Source organism: Passer montanus, unplaced genomic scaffold (genome assembly GCF_014805655.1).
Source record: "Passer montanus isolate IOZ18808 unplaced genomic scaffold, ASM1480565v1 scaffold42, whole genome shotgun sequence".
In the NCBI taxonomy this organism is placed as follows: Eukaryota; Metazoa; Chordata; class Aves; order Passeriformes; family Passeridae; genus Passer; species Passer montanus.
This window is the reverse complement of record NW_024369041.1, coordinates 740,879-754,048: the sequence shown is the minus strand read 5'-3', so window position 1 is coordinate 754,048 and position 13,170 is coordinate 740,879. Positions and strand designations below refer to the sequence as shown.

Below are 13,170 nucleotides of genomic sequence, written 5' to 3'. Positions count from 1 at the left end.
GTAGATTTAAATAATATAGTTTAATTGAAGCCCACAAAAAACTGAAAACTGAGCTTCATTAAGTGTTATTTATATTTCTGAAATAACTTGAATTACAATTAAAACAGTTTTTATTTAATTTTATAATGGAACCAGCACTATACCCTTATGGATAACAAACATACAGATAAGAATTTTTTTATAAATCCCTGAGTAAAATCACCTTGAATTGCTATCCTAGTTACCTGACCTAAACTATAAGTACAGGAAACCCAAGTAGACCGATGCAAAATGTTAATCCTATGAAATTTCTAGAGTGAAGGTTAAGAGTCCAGCTCTTAATGTTTGTGGTTCTGTGAACAGTACATTAGACTGCTCTTACAATTTCTAAGAAATAAAAGCTTAGTATTGTTCTTCAGTCAATTCTAACAGTACTATCTTGCATTATTTCTAGCATCATCTTTCCATTGTTATTTCCTGGCTCCTAAAACATGAGCTGAGTGGACAGTTCACTATTTTTGAAAAGTCAATGCTTTTAGACAATGCTAATTTCAAAGCCAAACAGCTTCCGCAGAAAAAATAATTATCTTTTTTAATATCTCTGTAGAATTAGGGATTGCACATTTTAGCTGCGAGTAAATAGTCCTAGTCTCTTCTTGAAAAAAACATGAGATCAAGTGTTCTTTATTCTTATGAGGGGAATATTTATTCACTTAGCTTCACTACCCAAAAAAATTCAATACATTCAGTCTATCCTTCAGGAAGATGGACAGACACACAAGCAATCCTGGGTTATCAGAATATTTTCTATTCAACATCTTAAACCACAAGGCAAACTTAAAATAGAGGAGGGGGAAAAAAAAAAAAATCAATCTCAATGCAGTTTCCCTGAATCACACAAGAGTTTTGTTGTAAGTTTGGGCTTGTTTTTTAATGTAGCTTTTGTTGAAACATTTCTAGTAAAAAGATGAAAGGGTCAAAGAAAAGCAAACAAAAAGCAACCCTACACACACCAAAAAGTAGAATTCAGGCAGAGTTTGAGTTCTTTATGGAAGGCAACAATGCCAACTAAGAAAATCCTACCTTTTTAACCGAAAAGGAGATTTAAGTCAAAGAAGAGATAACAAAAGCTTAACACAGGCAATTGATTCTGAATTCACCAAAACTTTTTCACATAATTTTCCGTTTTACAGAAAGAGGAGATTTAACTTATATTTATTATATTAGTGCATAGATGTGCAGGTATATTGCCCAACCCCCTCAAGGTGTGTGTGAGAAGAAACAATCCTTGCTGGTATGATGCAGGAACAGTCACCCTTTTGTCAAGTACAACCAAACAGTGTGTGTTTCTATTTAAAATGAACAACAATTGAACTTTTCACATTTACTCCACTGGAAGAATACAGTAAGCAGTTTGTCCGCTTCTCCCCAGGAATCCAACCCTGTACATCAGAGCTGGGAGTGAAGAGCTGCAATACCTACAAACACCATCTTCTGCCTGACAAATGAGAGAGATTGTACTCTGTGCCTCACCCTTTTAGCTCTGCCAAAATAATTAGAAAGTGACAATTCAGTTCAGAGTTGCAAATTGTTGAGAAATACCAAGCTGCTGAAACAAATCACACTGGCAATTCAACAGCCAGCAGTAATCCTCTCCAGCCTTTACTCCACTGGACAATTTGAACATGCTAAATGATTTTATATATATTCTGGCAGTTGAGAATTTACCACAGATTTGTTTCTATGTGTATCTCACCATGTTTGACAACTTTACATAATATTAGCCATGGTTAAGTTTTAATGTTTTAGTCCAAGGCAGATGAAAGATTAGGTCATCATTTAGTTTTGCTGCAGAAAGATTTAAAAAATACACTGAGGAAAAGAGAAAATCAATCAGTGGGGTTTTTTTACAGAGGAAAAGCTCTTGGGTCTTTCTGGGGAGTCTTACAGCTTGCAGGGCAGCTGAGTGACCACCCTCCTCCTGCTCAGGGCAAAACCCACAAGGTGTGCTTGTTACAATAGCCCTCTCTGACGCAAACGCTACCTGGGATTCTGTGAGTGCTTCAGGCTGGCAGGAAGTGTCTTTGGCAGCCCTGAAAGCTGCAGCCAGATGCTCTACAGCTGCAGCGAACCTCCTGAGCCCACTCAGCAACCACCTGGGCCAGACAAGACAGTCAGGCCCCCTAAAACACAGCTGAGAGCCCTTAGGGACTCCCTGCTCTGAGGAAGGAAATGTGGAAACCCCAGGGTCACCAGCTGCAGAACAGGCTGCTTTCAGCAAGGCTGACACAGCCAGCTGAGTTCAGAGATCAGACATCTCTCCAGACCCACCTGACAGGTGCCAACAGAGCTCTGAGTGGAGGCAGAAATACATGCAACTCCTTCCCAGACTTTTTCTGAGAAAATTCTCTCACTTGCATCAGAATAGAAAGTGTTTGCAGAGGCATTATTTTTTCCTGTATTACCAGCATCTCGAAAGGAGCACAGGCTTTGCATCACTTCACTGTGCATGCATTTGCACAAAGACAAACGTATGAACGGCATTCATGCTTTATGCAGAAGCTACAAGATTTCTGCCATGGGTGTGTCCCAGGACATGCTATTCACATGTCTCATACAAGGAGGTACCAACTTACTCTGATCACAAAGACCCCGTGCTCCATAAGCTGGAAGGCAAAGCTAAGGACTGTTCCTGGTTGGGAGAGATCTGACATTTACTGCACATGCTGGAATAGACTTTGCTCGAATACTTTGCCGTAGATCTAACGACCATCTACTTGAAGTTTCTCTCTGGACCTTCGAGATTCTACACAGTTTGAATTCCTAACATGTAAGCTACCTGTGGAAAACACCTGAGCTTTGCTAGTTTTTACCAGCAATCCAGATTTAAGATAGTGGCTTCAGAAGTGCAATCATTACTGATGTCTGAGGAAGATATTTTCCTTGAAAATTAATACCAGTTAAAAGTAGGATAGAGAAAACCTGAAGAGCCAGTTCCCAACCAGAACTAACAGCTTCCTCATTTACAATATTGTTCAGGAGAAAACAGCATCGGGAAAAAAAGAATTACTGAATTATGGTGACCCAAAAGGAAGCAAAATGAAGTGTTACTGTAATTGCCATTGAAATAAGTCCCAGCTAAGGCACTTTGAGAATGAATTGGGCACTGAACCCCAGCAAGAAGCTGTTGTCATATTCCTAGATTATAAATAAGCTGTCTTTAGGAAAGAGTTCAATGTTTTCTTGGCACAGCAAAGCACAGAGCTGAACTTACAGCTTATTTGCACTTGGAGATAGCAGTCCCACTCTAGTGCTTGACGTTTACTTGGAGACAGAGTTTTTTTTTCAGATCAAGACAGAATGCTCACTGGTCTATCATAAGAAACCCACAGTACTCCAAATGGCAATGGTGACAGTTCACTGTATTCCTAAACTTTACATCTGGCAGCAATTTCCTGAAGAATCAGGTCCACAGCACTTGGGGCCACAGTAAAGCATTCAGGCATGTGTTGAAAGCTTATCCAGGCTCAACAGAAAGTGTATTCTTTCTACTGAGCATAAGGTTAATTAGATATTTCCTGAACAGAAGCACTAATTGTTCTGTTCTCTGAACCTATCTGCTTTGATGAGACACATTTCATCTCCCAGGAAATTTTTAAGAAGCAATCTAGCTCTGCTGTCAACTGTGCTTATATTATTAAATTTGGCAGGTATCTGATGTTGTCATAAGGACAGTACTATTAATATTCTTTTGCTTTATGTAGACCACATGAAGACTGAACTGAGAGATCTCTTTTATTTCTAAATGTAGCTGAAGGGTACCCACCCCTGGCTGGATGACACTCACTTCTTCAATTTGCCTTAGCTCTGCACATTGTTCAGACTCTTAATAACAGCTACTGATAACTGTAGAAAATTATGCCTATGAGTTCATAGCCTTTGTGAATTAGCAAAAAGATTAATGATAGTAATTGGCTCTCTTATTTGTCCTTTGCAATAGGTGCATAAAATAATTTCTGTCCTTAAACTGCAAAAATGAGTAGTCAACATTTATATTCTAGCACCATAAATTAAAGGCAATTCTGCTTAGAAACACCAAGGAAAGCAATACTTTTGGAATAGTGTTGGAAAAGGAAATAGGGATCATCATTCACTTTGATATGTAAGATATCATTTATCTAGCGCAGACAGCCCTAATGTCCTGTGATAGGTCAAGAGGAATAAAAGCATCTTAAAAAGGAGTTTTTGTGACACAATACAGTTAGAAATTAAACATGCTAGCAGAAAGGAGACAGTTTCAATTTCCCAAGTCAAAGTGCTTCAAGAGGATGAAGCATTAGCAGAGACTGGACTTTCCATACCTCAGTCTGGAGACCTCTTTAAACATGGTGTGATCATCATCACAGAAGGATGATTACCAATGTGGTAAATATTTTAAATCTGTTGAAGTGAGCTTGCCTACAGATCTACATCAAATTCCACACCCTTTCCTTCATTCTATCAATTACTTCTGTCATACATCAGTAGATTCATTAATATATCTTTTTCCCTGTACCTTGGTTGTATTATTTCCTTCTAGTTGGACGTGGATGCCAGAAACACAACTTTCTTTCCCTGTCTACATACCATGCACAATGCATAAGATCTGATCTTTTAAGAGTGTGTAACAGATAAGCTGCTTTTCTGAGCAGCAAAGGAGGGGTGTCAAAGTACCAGGAATCAATACTGCATTTGGATTTCTGCTGGTGGAAACCTATGACAGACCAAATCTCTCCCAGCAGATCACAGATCACAGACCTAATTGAAGAGCCTATGCTGAAAGTAGAATTAGACTCTGTTGTTGGATTAATACAGGAAATTATGGGGAACACTTAAAGGGTATTTAAAGAAACAATAACTATCATATCTGGTTTCCAAACTAATTCTTTAAGTCAGGAGTTCCTTTCATCTGGGTCTTGTTTGAAAACTTTTGTCCATTTATTTGAATTTTTGCAAATTCTGTCCTCAAATGCTTGATTTAAGAGAAACTGTTGGGAAAGTAAGGGTTTCTACTTCCTTAACAAAAATGTTGGCAAGTTTAGGAAGAGAGATATAGAAATCCTGGCCAAAGTATTTGAAATTCAAAGTGGAAACTGAACCATAATCTCATCCCACTTCCAGCAGTTTCCTACCAGGCACACAGCTGGATGGAGAACACCTGCTCATGTCCTGGGAAACAGTGGAAACAGATCACTGTGACATTACTTTTCCATCAATATGAACATGAGCAGAATTTTGTACCATTCCTTTTATTTTTATCAACAACTGAACTACTAGATTTCCTTGTTAGAAAGCTATGAATACTGGCCACTGAAATTCTCAAAAGCTGCTCATTCTGCTCTTTGAAAAAGTCTCTTTGGAGCAGAGCAGTAACAGTGAGCTTGAGGACATTTTCCCCATCAAGTGTCCTGTGAGTCAGCCACATAGACATAAGTGAACACTGTCAGCTTTTGTTCAAGAGGGTTTTACTTTCCAGAGAGCAGAGGAAAGAGTGTTTAATTAGTTGCTCTGCTCATTATTCATACATTAATAGAGCAGAAAGGTATACTTTCATTACTCATTGACACCACATTTCAAAGGCCCCATTCTCTCCTGTGAATTCAAATTAATTGTGCAAAGGTAAATCAGCAACTCTATACAGCCTTCTGTGCAGGAACTGCCCTGGCTTTGTGCTCCACAACCACCTCAAATCTCAGGCCCACAGTCTGCAGAGTGACAAGAAATTTGCTATTTGCAATCAAACCGCATAAACTTAACACTGAGTTTTCAGCATTCCTCCCATCACAAAGGGACAATGGGAAAAGTCTATCCCCCCTTTCCATACCTTAAATCACTGCACCAGGAAAGGAAGAAGAGACAGAGCAAGCTGTCAACAGGGGGGAGGAGGGTGGATGGAAGCTACTGGATCCTCAGAATCAGATTTTCTACAGGCTTTCTGCATGGAAACTCAGCCTCACCAACGTGTGCAGTCCCATCATGCACATCCCAACCTCAGAAGATGGTCAGGACTTCTCTGCACACTGAACCCATTATATTTCACTTTCCCATTTATAAATAATTTTTTGATCTTTATCAAGAAATATGAAAAGAGTGGATAGAGGTGTTCTCTATTTAGTTTTGAAATTTCTATTTTCAACCAGAAAATGGGGAAAAAATATTATTTCCAACAAACACTAAAATACTGTAACCGAGCTTGTAAAAAGTTCATTGTGAAGTCAATAAAAATCAAGCAAATTAACTTCTCCCAAAAAAGCCAACTGGACTTTTTCCATATGTTGAATAGGGGAAGGATCCACCCCTTATTATTTTGAAGGAAGTAGTGACACAGTTTTGAAGTTCATTATGTGAACAAACTCATCCAAAACACACAGAATACATTCAAGCAAACTAACTTAAAATGAGATCTTTCCCAATTGTACATTTTTTTCCCCAGGATGATTCATCCAGCACAGCTGACTGAACAATTCTGTTAATGTGTGAGCTGAATAACCAGTTTGATTGTTCTGGCACTTCTGAATGAGACCTGTAATTTTTTCTCATCGCTCACCCAGCTGTTCTGCTGAACACCATGTAGCTATCTGTATATTCCAGAATGAAAAATTACAACTCTGGATTTTAAAGCTTATTAATAAGCATGCACTGAAGGTGACAAGAACTGTGAATCTATATGAAAACACTATTAAAAAACCCTAAATTTCTCTATGCAAACCTTCAGTTCCTCCTGAATTTTTTCTTCCTCCAGTTTGGCTGCTTTCCGATCCTCCATTTCTATTTTCCATTTTTCTGCCACTATTCTGGCTTTTTCTTGAGCCATAGCATCACGGAATTTCTTTGTTATTTCAGCTTCCTTTTGTCTCCTTCAGAAAAGGATGTGAAAACAAAAATTTAATGCACTAATTTTCTTAAATTGAGAATCAATACTTACTCACTAGTTGCAATAAATAATTAGCATAAGACTTGGTGGAAAGATGCAAGCAAAGAATTAAAATCTATTTAACAAGAGACCTACAAAAATCATATTTGAAGAAACCATCCAGAAAGCAGACAATTTATAGTTTTTGATAAATTATTAATTAAAATTGCACATCTAAGTTAGACAAGTGCTTCTTGGATGTCTTTAAGTCATACCTTATATCTTTCTAGCAAAGCATGGTTGGGAATTTCAAATAGCAGTACAAATGCATCCCAAATTCTTATGCTAGATTGTTTATTAATATTGATGGTGTAAAAGTAATTCAGAGCACAGGCTGAAGGTTTCAACCCCTGCTTAAATATGCAAACACTTAAAGCAAGAATAATCTCATCCAAAAAAGGATAACATAGAATAACCTAATACGAAAGAGTCACTTTTCAGTGCTGCACTACAAAGGGAAGTCTGTGAAGCAGGTGGCCTAATTCCTAACAATATCAAGCATCAAAATACTTTTGAATCTCCCCCAAACCTGGAAAAGGCCTGCTAGAAACATCCGTATGGGACTTTGTATAATGAGTTTTTGAACTGCTGGAATAAAAATTAATACAAGCAAATTGCAAATAAAACCAATTTCAAAAAGGATTTTATGTACTAAACCCCCATTGTGGGCTCAGAACTGTGATATCACAAGCACATCTAATTTAATCATCTCAAAACCAGACTGCTTCATTTTTCTTTATTTGCAGGCTGGTCAACGGTTTAGCTAAATTCCCAAGAGAGAAAGAAGTTGGCATCACTTTTTTTGCAAATAGGGTTTTTGGCTTTCAATATTCAATAAAAGCAAAGCGACATTTTTAACACACTGAAAACCTGAGAAAACAAGTGAAATCAAACATTCACAAAACATACTTACCAGTTTTACCCACCATTACCTCCCACCTTTCTACAAGGTCATGCCTCCCATTATGCCAAGTGGACCCTGAACTCAGATTCTTAAATCCTCACCATAGCTCTTCTGCCTCCTTCTGTGCCTGCTGCCTGGCCCGCTCTGCTATGAGCTCCTCCGAGATCTGCTCGTAGGGTTTGTCCCCCGGGGCTTCTCCCATCACCCAGACCCAGACCTCACCGTCCTTGCCCCGCAGCCACTGCACGCGTTTGCCGTTACCTGCAACAGCCACCGAGAACACACCAAAACATAAACACTGCCTCAAATCCCGCAGAAACAGACATGAAAGGATGGGAAAGCTGCAATTTAGAAAACATTAAGCTTGCAATTTACAATTCGGAAGAAAACATTACTCAGAGGTGTAAAGAAATCTTCAGATTTGACCAAATCACGTCAAATGCTGGGGAAAAAAATTAAAACGTTTTCATGCTGATTGATTACCCAATTTTTAAAGACTCTCTGTCCTACAAAAATAAAAATTATTAATTCAAGTAAGCATTTCCCAGAATTCCAGTATTATAATCCCTTTTTAATTGCTATATTTGCTCACTTCACTCAACAAGGGATGAATGAAGAGCGTGGAAAAAGAGATGGGGCAAAACCAGTGAGCAGTGATATTATGTGACTAAAAATGCTTTGTGCACAATGAACAGTGTTGAACAGGTAGAGAAACTTCATGGGAACACCTTCAAAGAGCGCAGGAATTTGCTGCTCCTACTGTGTGAAGCAGGAGTTTCAGGGAGTCTGCATACTCAGAGCACACCACTTAGTGCTGCAGAGCCTATTCTGCTCACATAGGCAATTGAAAGGGATTAAATTTCTGGGTCAGTTTTCATGACACAGACTACACAAAAATCTATGGTTACTGTGTTGACAGAGTGATTTTAAGAACACGACAAAAGGCCTGCGAGCTCTTTACAAAACAGAGTGAATTTGGTGAGCCCTCAAGTACAAGAACCAACTACAGGACTACAAAGGGCACTAGATTAGATCCTACCTGAATACATTTTAATAGTTATTTATTAGCGTGGCTATCTTAGTGTGGCTTGGTCTTTTCCTTCTGCTTTTAGAAATACAACTGTCAAATATTTTAACCATAGTTATAATATTTGAGGTTATAATATTTTAGAGGTTCATAATCAGGAATTTTTAGAAACACCTCTTATGCATCTATTTTTATGTTTCATTTCTTGCAAATTTCCTGAAACTGTCCTCCACAAAAGGAGATTCTGCCACAAAATCCACTGCCAAATGAACAGTGGATTTATTTTGAAGAATTCAGACTACAAGGCCATAAAGGGTGAGCAGTTTGCATCATTCCCTGTATATTACAGTTGCCTAGATTTCATCCTCTTACACAAACATTGATATGAGAAAACTGTGCATCACAACATATCTTCTAAAAGGCATCTTGTCTCATTTGAAAACATGAAGAAATGGACAGAGCACCATTTTCCTAAGTAGTTTTTCTCCAGTGTTCCCATAACAGTTAAAAGAAACCTGTCCTATTTGAACAGGCAGGCTTTGTTTCCACTTTTCCTCCATCTCTCTCTACCAACATCAGCTTAGCTACTCTCACCTTAAGCTACCACTTGTTCTGTGTGAGGAGATATCCATTTAACCAGATTAAGTTTCCCAATGCACAATCAATGAAGTGTTTCTGACATCCCAGGCTGCAGGCAGAGAACTGCAGGAGGCAGTGGAGTGGGGCTGTTGACAGCAGCAGTGTCAGCACCAGCCCACACTCACAAGTGTTGACAATCCAGACTGAAGGCAATGAACAGATCAGATCTCGCCATGAAAGCTGATATTCTATATCAAATTTGAAAATGTAATTTATACGAATCCCCAGTGTTGGCCTAACAGTACTAACTTCAAAGAGGGGTGGAAATTTAAGCTAATAGTGTTTTCCTTCAATAACTCTCAAAAGCATTTGCTCTTTCAGTCTATCAAATTATGTCTCAGGTTATAAATGTGAATGTATTTCATTGTGGTTCTTATTCTGTACATTGTGTTCCTGTCAACACAACATTTATTTTGAACTTGTATTTTTTGGATATAGCATTAAAATACCATCTGCTGAGACCTGACTGGCCATATCACTACTTGCCTGCAAGATTTTCTCCTACTGCATTTCCTGGTAAAGTATCTTGATAAGTATGGAATGAGTACTCCCCAGAACCCATAAAATTCCATAAAACCAAAGGCAGTTTTTGTTTTACAAGAATAGCATGGCTTCTTTCTTGTGAGGAATCTGAATATCCTAATTGCTCTCTTTTATTTAGAACTTTAAAAGATTTCAAACAACACACCTTGTATTAATTGATCTGTACCATAACTGGTAGATACAAAATACTACTCCAGTTTTGAGACAGTTTCACTATTTCTGTTCATTTATGAGCTTATCAGAGGGAACCAGGAATTTAAAAAAAATATACAACTTTTCAGGTAAGCAGACAAATTTTATCTTTGCTTCTCTCAAGGTTTTCTGTGCCAAAGGTTTATTAATGTGTTTCTCAGAGGCACAACTTACCCATTGCAACCCAGCCCAATAAAACAAGTAGCTGATTTCTAGATGTGTCTTGAGAAATTGTTCTTTCTTCTTTTAAAACAATGGATCTTTTTTATAAAGTTCTAGCCAGTAGATGTATAAACTCCTTTGAAACCATCAGTATTGTTGGTTCAGCACTACACACAGTACAGAACTCTACTGTATATGCATAAAGTCCATATTCAAATATAGTCAAAGGTGAAAGATTTGTGTATTAAACAATCTGGCAATTTAACCTTCAGCATTGAACAGATAGACCCCCATATATATACATAGATATATGTATGTATGTATAATTTTAAAATAATAGCTTGAGCACAGATGCCTTAATTCAGATAATTCAGATTTTTCTGTAGAAGAAAAGAAGGTCTTTTCACATCTAACCACTGAATTTACTTGAAGAAATTACTCCCATGCAAACCTTCCCTTAATCCTCTGCTCCTATAAAGCTGCAGCTGGGGTTCACTGTACAATCTAATCATAAAACTCAGTAGATTCTTAGCACAAAATAACATCAGAAATGAGTGCGTAGAAAAAAAAAGCACCTCAGGGAGAAAATCTGGCACTGTGAAAGAAAAATTTCTGCCATGCAAAAAGCCTCTGTGGCCTGCAGAATCACATTCACAGTGAGAGGGTCAGCTTTTCTAGGCTAATGATCTTTTAAACTGCAGAACCTATGGCAAGATCAAGAAAGTCCAGAAAATTATTTTCCCTAATACTTGTAGAAAACTAGTGTTGTCTGTTTTGCAAGCAGAGAATTACTACTATTTAGAGCTGATGATAATAAATAATACCTGCTTTAAAATGCCTCTCTAGTATTAATTTTTTCTGTTAATTTTTTAGTTAGTACACTTTACTTCCAAATGAAATAGAAACACACACCCCAAAAAAAAATAATCAGCTAAATGTAAAAGGAAGAGAAGTCCTGACAAAACAAATTTAAAATGTAGATGAGAAGGAGGCAAGAGAGCCTCGTGTTTCCTGGTCAGCAGTAGGTGTCTGAGTCCAGTCACAAAGCCTAATGCAGAGTCAAGAAACAAAAATTAAACCTTTTGAGCCCCAGTCTTGTGTCTTGGCCAAAAAGTACTACTTTCTTCTTGGAGAGACTGTGACAGGCTGCAAATAATAACCTAAGGAAGCAGTGGACATCAAAGTTAGTCTGGATTGGAGAGTAAAAATTGAAGTATTTTAGAAACAAGTAATGCTTTATTAGGAAAACTTAATGAATAATTTACTAGGTCTTTGTTGTCCCTACTCTTCCACCATTTTTCACCTAAAACAAATTTGTAGCACCAAAAGAAGACAACAAACTTTTGAAGTTCTTTTCACCTGAAGCTCATCCATGAATTAAGTATCTCACATGGATCTCCTCTAAATCTACACCCACACTGCTTTGAGACCAGTAAAGTGGCTGCTGGCTCCTTACTCCTTACTGACAAATGCCAGGTGAGAAAATGCAAAATCAGGTCTCTCAAATTTGCAGCACAAAGGGATCACAGCAAAAACTTTCTCAGAGACCTAAAGCCAGAACCACTAGCAACTCAAGTTTGTACCTATAAATGCACACAATCAAGAATAAGACCAAATCATGTTTTCTATTTGTCTGTTATTTGCACAGCCAATTCTATAACAGCAATGAAAGTGTAAAACAGTGCCCTGGAGAGCAATCAGAAACTCAAACTCTCACCTACAAGAATTACGAGGCTGTGCCAGCAGCACTCCCTACCCCAGCTGCAGAGTGCTGGAGTGCTACCATGAGCTGAGCCATGGGACACCACAGACTGCTCTGGCCTCTGAGCTGCCCCAGGCCAGCAGGGCATTGTCACCTCGTCACTGCCATGGCTGAACACTGCCAGGGAGCACTGACACTGCCTGGATGCCTGGGGACAGACAGAAGCACCAGGATGGGAAATCCCCAGGTTCCAACCCTATCAGCTCAGACCTCCAGGTTGTGTCTGAGGCTTGGAACCAACACAGACACACCGAGGAGACCAGGGCCTCACATTGCCTCTGCCAGATGGAACAGAAAAGCTGAGCCACTCACTGGGTTTAGGAGTTTTATGGGTTCTTGGCCTCCTTTTTTACATCTCCAAATAAAAGTGCTTTGGAAAGAATGGTAATTAGAGCAAACAGAATACTGCTGGAGTCAGCTTCCTTTCTCCAAGCTTGGTCACCATTGCTTTAACAGTTAGAGAATCCCCAGCAGCCCCCATTTGTGATCCATCCCCAGTGTTTACACAAGAGCTATTCCAAGGAGCTAGAGGCCTGGTTTGGTGTCAGGATTCCCAGCTGTGCCATCACCCAGTCTGCCTGCTTAGTCCAGCAAAATGGCAGAGAGCACCAAGTACCCTTTCTGTAGTAGGAAATACCACAGGGTGTAAATTCAGAAAATTATGTGATCACCGATTTATAATTTCAGAACCAAGGGACAGCATTCAAATTCTGCTGAATGTTGTATAAAGAATCTGCTTTTTCCATGAACAGCCTTGTTTCTCTGGGCTTCCCACCATAATTTTCCTGCTTGGAAGCTCCAAATCTCTGCAATAGCAATTGACTGTCCTTCCTCACCCACAGAGAAGCTTTGCAGTCACCCAAGTATCTTTTGACTCCCTACAGAAACCGTCTCTATTCTTTTCTCTCTCTGGGCTAGAAAAAACCTCCTGAAATTCATTATGCATTTAAAATAGGCTACATGTGCATTAAAAGCTGATCAGCCTGATCTACTTTGCCATGGAGAGCCAA

The 13,170-nt window shown here is 38.7% G+C and overlaps 1 protein-coding gene across 1 annotated transcript in view; it reads right to left on the bottom strand.

The window, feature by feature from the left end:
• SH2D4B (SH2 domain containing 4B) overlaps positions 1-13,170 on the bottom strand; it is a 74,828-nt gene that overhangs the window by 42,416 nt on the left and 19,242 nt on the right. The window contains exons 5-6 of the mRNA XM_039719780.1: positions 7,937-8,096; positions 6,728-6,875 (exon numbers count right to left, since the gene is read on the bottom strand). Coding sequence (XP_039575714.1) covers positions 6,728-6,875; positions 7,937-8,096 — 308 coding nt within the window. The remainder of the gene's footprint in view (positions 1-6,727; positions 6,876-7,936; positions 8,097-13,170) is intronic.